General features: G+C 46.8%; 1 protein-coding gene across 1 annotated transcript in view; it reads right to left on the bottom strand.

Moving 5' to 3' along the window:
- Positions 1-1,636: 1,636 nt before the first annotated feature.
- The window catches only part of LOC120830948 (transmembrane protein 132C), a 152,259-nt gene continuing 147,498 nt past the window's right edge, over positions 1,637-6,397 (bottom strand). The window contains exons 13-16 of the mRNA XM_040195985.2: positions 5,931-6,059; positions 5,522-5,818; positions 4,950-5,227; positions 1,637-4,828 (exon numbers count right to left, since the gene is read on the bottom strand). Of these exons, the coding sequence (XP_040051919.2) occupies positions 4,228-4,828; positions 4,950-5,227; positions 5,522-5,818; positions 5,931-6,059 (1,305 nt within the window). The 3' untranslated portion in view covers positions 1,637-4,227. The remainder of the gene's footprint in view (positions 4,829-4,949; positions 5,228-5,521; positions 5,819-5,930; positions 6,060-6,397) is intronic.

Here is a 6,397-nt window from a genome sequence, read left to right as displayed (position 1 = left end):
TCTTCCTTATTACTCTCTTGATTCTTGTTGTTCTGCCTCTGTGGCCTCACGGTTCAATGCACTTATTGCAGGTCGCTTTAATTAAAAGGAGTCAGCTGAATGAAATGTGATGTAAAAGGTGAAGTTTGTGTCTCCTCTCCCGTCCCCCACGGCAACGGCCACTTCCTGCTTGGCTGCTTCTCAGCGGTGGTCCTTTGTCACAACGATTAGAGAAGCCGTTGATTGACATCACAATTTAGAGCCGAATTAAAACAGTCATCTGGTCATTGGGCACAAAACACTATTCTAAATAATACGTTCATGACGCGATGGATAGATGGAGGCCGTTGTATATGACCAATAATCTGGGCTTGGAGGCCCAGATTATTGACTGTTCCTCGGTGGAACACGGCGCTGAGGAAAAGACCGCGGGATCCACCGAGGACCAGAATCCTTCACAGGTAAAAAATGTGACCATCTGACCCGCGTCGGCTTTCTGAGCCCCAAAAAAAGGAAAAAAAGACAACCCAGAAAAATACGTTGCACAGCTTGGTGAACTTTTTGGGCCGAATCGCTACGAACTCAATTATGAGCAAATGATTTTCCATCCCGCTCGTGTCTGATGCAGGTGGAGAGTAATGGCTCCGCCTGGTCGCCTCGGTTGGACACGATTCATCACCATCACCAGCCAGACGGCGCTGATTGGTCCTGGTCCGGCCTGGCTCGTCTCAAACAAGGACAAAAGACGCCACCGGGGAACCCCATCAGTGTCTTTGATTGAAAGCTCGCTTATCGGCGACGTCAGTGATTGTCTCGTAGTCCTTAATGTTAAGAGTTGTTTTCACCTTTTGCATAATCTGTTACCGAGACGAGTAACTAAACCTCTGAGCAGCCTCTTAAAGATTATCGGAGCAGCAATGGCTGCTTGTTGTTCGGACTCCAGTGGACGAGTAAGACAAAGGGAACAGGCTGTTTTTTGGGGTTGTGGGTCTTTATTCGCCTTCACGAACAGCAAAAAGAAAAATAACACAACAAAAATGTTTAGGGCCGGTGTCCACTTCTTCTACATTCATTCATTCACATTCATCTTCTGCCAACGCAAACCTCTCGCTGTGACTACACAACAAACACACATTTTCAGAATGTACATTTCTTTTGGTTTCATTTTTTTTTTTTCTGCCACTGGAGAGGTTTGATGATCGGCTTCACCTAACAGGAGTTGTTCCGATTAAAGTATGACGAGCTATTCGAATTGACCATTTCACCAAGCAGCACTATGTGGTTCCATGGGACAGCAGGATGTTCGTTTGAATTGAGTGTTATTGTCTGATCGCGTTCAGGGGGAAACATCTATAGTGGCTCATTGTGGAGAATCATCCCAGGAAAACAAGGGCCCCTTATTTCATAAGGAAACTCAAGTAGGAGCCTGAAAACGTGCACTATGAGGCTGAGCGACGACGTATTAAATAAGTGAATCCTCCAGTGGAAAATAACCATGAACCGTCTCAAAACCTTTATCGGCAGATTTATGTTCATATCATAACATAACTGTTTTGTCTCAGAGAAATACATTGAAATGCTTTTAGAATTTGGATAAATAGGAAAAAAAACCCATCAAAAACCTAAAGGAATGTGAAAAAAAACCCAAATCTTGTTCTAACACTTGCTCAACTGCTTATGTTTATTGAATGTTATCGGTAAAACCGAAGTACAGAGAATAAACACAAAATCAGAGTCTGTCATTAACCAGCTATTACCGATCCGTGTAACAGCTGCAGAGAAGAGAAGCCAAACATTGGAACAAAGCTTCTGAGCAACTCTGCTAAACTTCAGCATTCATTTATAAAGCATACAATAAATTGCAGTCTTTCCACAAATAAAAAATAGCCTTTTTTTCAGACGATCAAACTCATAGTTCAAGAGTCAAAGTGTTTATTCACGGAAAGCACTGCTTCCCTTTCAGTGATCCTCCTGGTCATCAGGATCTATTGCAGCCCGCTCGCGTTGGAGCTCGGTTCAGGTGTCTTCTCGCTGTCTGGATTCGTTCTGGCCTCATTCTGATTTACGTGAGTTGATTTGCATTTGTTATTATTTTTGGGTGCGAAAGGTGCAACGTGGATAATCCGGCAAGAACTTCACTTTGAAACATAAAAGAAAAAAGTGAAGTAAATGAGTCCTACCCCCTAATTAGCGGTCGCACTCAGTCAGGAACGTCCCTCCGTCCCCTGGAGACGCCGAGTGGCGTCCCGCTCTTCTTTGGGTGGGGCGACCGGCGTGGTTTCATTTCTGCCTGTTTATGTTGAAGTCAACGAACAAACAATGAAGGAGCACACGGACTTCAGTGACGCATGTGCAAATCGTTAGATAGCAGAGGTTTTTATTTAGCTGTACAAAATGTGTTTAGATGTAATGGACCCGTCGTGGAGGTGAAATAGTGACCAGATCCTCCACGTTACGCCGTCAAGCAAATCATTGGAAACAGAGACTCTTGTGTCGGCATTAATCCACAGGCGCAACATCCTGATCTCTGGTTTGGTTTTCTTTCTTAAAATCAATGTTTTTGGAATCGCACCATTCAAGCGGTTTGTATTACGGTTCCCGATGGGTCCTCCTGCATTTGTTCATCTCGTTATAGAGGTAAACTGATTATACCCTGTACAAAGACAATCACTAATTCAATACTTTAAACAAAGACAGGAACATCTTTAGAAAAATAACCAGTAAGATCACTTTCACATTGTGGCGGTAGATTGTAGCATCGTGTACCATATTTTCACTGTAAAATGTACAAAATATCATCATGTGTTTGGTTGCTGACCTTCAATCTTATTCACGAGCACTTTGAATCATTTAGTTTATTTATCTACAACATACAGTGTACTCTGAAACAGTAACACATTTATAAATAAATATTGCAATCTTAATCTGACAGTTCTCCTTTTTTTTTTTTTTTCTATTATCAGTTCTTCATGACTCGTCACCTGAGCTTAACGAAGGTGAGGCGACCGCTGCCTGTTGGGTCTCCTTCATTTCTCTTGTGTGCTTCCATTCACCAGCAGGTCTACGCCCTCTCCAATGTTCGTTCAAATAAATAGATCGTAGGAAGAAAATAATAATCACATATTCTTAATAAACTTAAGGAGAAACCTAATAAAAACATTCTATTAATCAAAACGGACAAACAAAAGAGAAACCATACACGTAATTGCGATCGCCTGAACAAAAATGAAACCCATTGTCTACTTGTGAGACACGAGTTGCTCTTCACTTTCATTTGTACTGTATTTCATTCCATTCATCCCGTCAAACTGCAGGTCCGTTTTCGTTTTAAATAATCCCCATTCGTTCATGTTCGTTCAGGCTCTTTTTACGCGAGACACCTCAGTCCGTCCCCTCTTCAGTTCACTGCCGTCCAATCAAAGACGAGGAGAGGGGCCAGGGGGAGATGCGATTGGTTGAAAGCCGCCATTGGCTTCAAGGTTTCACAAAACAGGAAGTGCGCCTGAAATATGGCTGATGTCCTTTTCTGTTTGGAATTGTGCAAATTTCAAATGCCTCTGTTTTGGATCCAAGGGAGAAATTGTTCGTCATATCGTCTTCCAACTCTTTGTCACATTCTGATGTTTGAGGAGAGCGCGACGTTGCCCAGATTCACGCCCACGGGCTCCCGTATGTTGTGTTATGTACTTAGAATATATGTATATATATATATATTACATTTCACATACAGTACGAGCCAAAAGCAAATGGGTCGTGATAGAAGAAGAACAGAAGGATCTGTGAAGCTCAACTAATGATCATAATCACTATTTAATCAGTCAGCAGACCGGCTCATGTTAAAACCAGCCACAGCCAATAAGGACAAAATACCGTATGGTAAAAAAAAACACTTCAAAAACAATGTTCTCGTAATCCCGTTTGAATGTGAAGTGGTTTGGTACCTTTGTCCGATAGCATTACCTGCCCAATGGTGTACTGGTATTCTGAAAATAAACATTCACAACCAATAGTGACTATTAATGTTTTCACGATTATTAATAAGAAACAAACTCATGGTTATTAGTGTTGGTCATTATTGTTTGCTACCATTGCTTTAGGTGCGATGCCAGAATGCCCCTCTCATATTCCTCCCTGCCCCCCTCCCTTCATCCATTGCAAAGGCATTACAGGTGAATTGTACTCATTGTCCATCCTCCCCCCCTGTACCCGTCCTCTGCCCCCCCACGTCTCAGTCTCTTCCCCCCCACGTCACAGATTGTCTTGTAGCCTCTCCATGTACGTTCTGATCTCAGACTGACCCAGGTCCACGTCCTGGCACACCCACTTGATGTCGTCCTCGCTCCCATTGCTCGCCAGCACTGAAGGCTTGGCGTACGGCCCGCCCCCACCCTGCCCGTTGTCGCCGGGCAGGACGGTGGCGAAAGACGTGAACTGGACGCGCTTGCGCTTGGCGGCCGCGACGGCGGCCGTGACCCTGGGGGAGTTGTTGAGGTGCTCGGCTTGGCCGGTGGCGTTTTTGCCCCCGGTGGGGATCGCCGGCAGGCGCTGGTGCGGTTCGGACGCCGATCTGGGCAAGGTTTGTCCGTGTGCGACGCCCCGGTGCCCGCGGAGGGTGCCCGCGCCGACGCCCATCGCCAGGGCGCTACCGGCCCCGTTCAGCAGGTACTTGCTCTCCTCGTACCCTCCTTCGTTCCGGTCAATGATGGTGGTGCACTCGTCCGGCAGCCCGCCCTGGCAGTGGTCAGAGTGGTCGGCGAGAAGGTCGGCCTCGTTCCCGAGCCACACCCAGTCATGGGCGTGGTTCATGTTGTCTCCTGCCTCCAGCACAGGGACCTGCTTGTGCCGGTATCTGCAGGAAGAACGATGAGAGCGACGCTGTCAACAGGTGTGATGTCTCTTGCTTGGCCGACATTCTCGTTGTTAATGACAGCAGTTGAGTTGTCAAACGTCACTTTCTTTTATTTTTTTACCTGAAGGCGAAGCTGACGCAGTTGATGAGGAAGACCAGTATTGCCAGACAGAACACCCCCAAAAGGGCGTACATTCCGATCTCCAGGTCCGTCAGTCCTCTGGTGGTCTGGCTCAGCTCACTCTCCCCGGTGCCCGGTACCTCTACCTGCGCTGGGTAGCTACTGGCCCCCCCCTGGCTGGGGCCTCCGCCGCGGCTGCTGCTGCTGCTGCTGCCTCCGCTGTCGGCCTTACCGCCTGAAGCACGGTGGGTCACGGTGCTCTTGGTCGTCGTGGTAACCTGATGAATAGTGGAGATAATGCATGGAGGTCATTCCCCGAAAAACACGTATTCGTGCTTGTTTTATTTGCTGGGTCGGGGATAGTTAACATTTTACATCAGTGTTTTGCTCATGCAGTTCTGCAATTGATGATTTTCGTTAATGCAACATATGTAGGATGAAAGGAGAGACAGGTGATCCTATTCGATCCAATGAGTGTATTTCCAATGAAAGCGATGAACACATTCAAACTATCGAGTAATATTTATGAAAATAATTGAGCTTTTTCTGATTTTCCCAATGTTCCCCCTCACCTTCCTCATGGCTCCTTCCTCTCGATCAGCTGCTGCACCGTTAGACTTCCACCCTGCGTCCTTTGCTTGGCGCACGCTGGTGCCGTTGTCCGCCCCTCCTCCACCGTCCCGTCCCCCCCGCCCCATCGCAGCCCTGTCTTCACCCTTTTCTGCGAGCTTCACTATCACGTTGCCTACTCCGGATGCCAGCACGCTCTTCCTTTTGGATTTCTGGCAGGTCTCCGAGATGATCATCTCGACGCGGACCAGCGCTCCCCGTCCGTCGCCTTCTGCTACTACAAGCGGCCAGTGCTGCTCCTGACAGAGAGGAGAGACAATGCAAAGGTTTGCAGGACATTCACCGTCAAACGCGCTGTCCGCCTCGTAGCCATCGCTAGGTCTTCCGTGGAAAACTTCCAATGACGAGTACCTGATTCGCGATGGAGACGACGCTCTCGTCCAACGACACGACCGAGAGGAGGAAGTCCTTGGAATCGTAGACGTCGAGCGGCGTCACCGACCCGTCGCTGTACTGGATCCACGCGCTGACTGCCGCCTCCTGAAGGAGAGAAGCCACGAGAAGCTACGATGAAAGGCCACATTCAAACCTCAAAGTGGATTTAACTTTGGGACGATGTTCGTTTGAGTTTAGCCTCTCGTTAAGCCACAGTTTGACTAATGGATTCACGAGAGGTACTCGGACGGAGACAAAGTTTAATTACTGGCCGTAGTTGAGTGCTAAACCAAAGATGAAAGGCCGTAATAACTTTGTAATTTGATGTGTTTACTCCAATAAATAGATTTAATTTCATTCAAACAGGGTTATGACTTTAACAGACTAAATACCTGTAGTTACATACAATCTACATGTACAGTTATCGGCTAATAAAAAGAAAA

Source organism: Gasterosteus aculeatus, chromosome 13, assembly GCF_964276395.1.
Source record: "Gasterosteus aculeatus chromosome 13, fGasAcu3.hap1.1, whole genome shotgun sequence".
Lineage (NCBI taxonomy): Eukaryota > Metazoa > Chordata > Actinopteri > Perciformes > Gasterosteidae > Gasterosteus > Gasterosteus aculeatus.
This window is presented reverse-complemented; position numbering and strand designations above follow the sequence as displayed.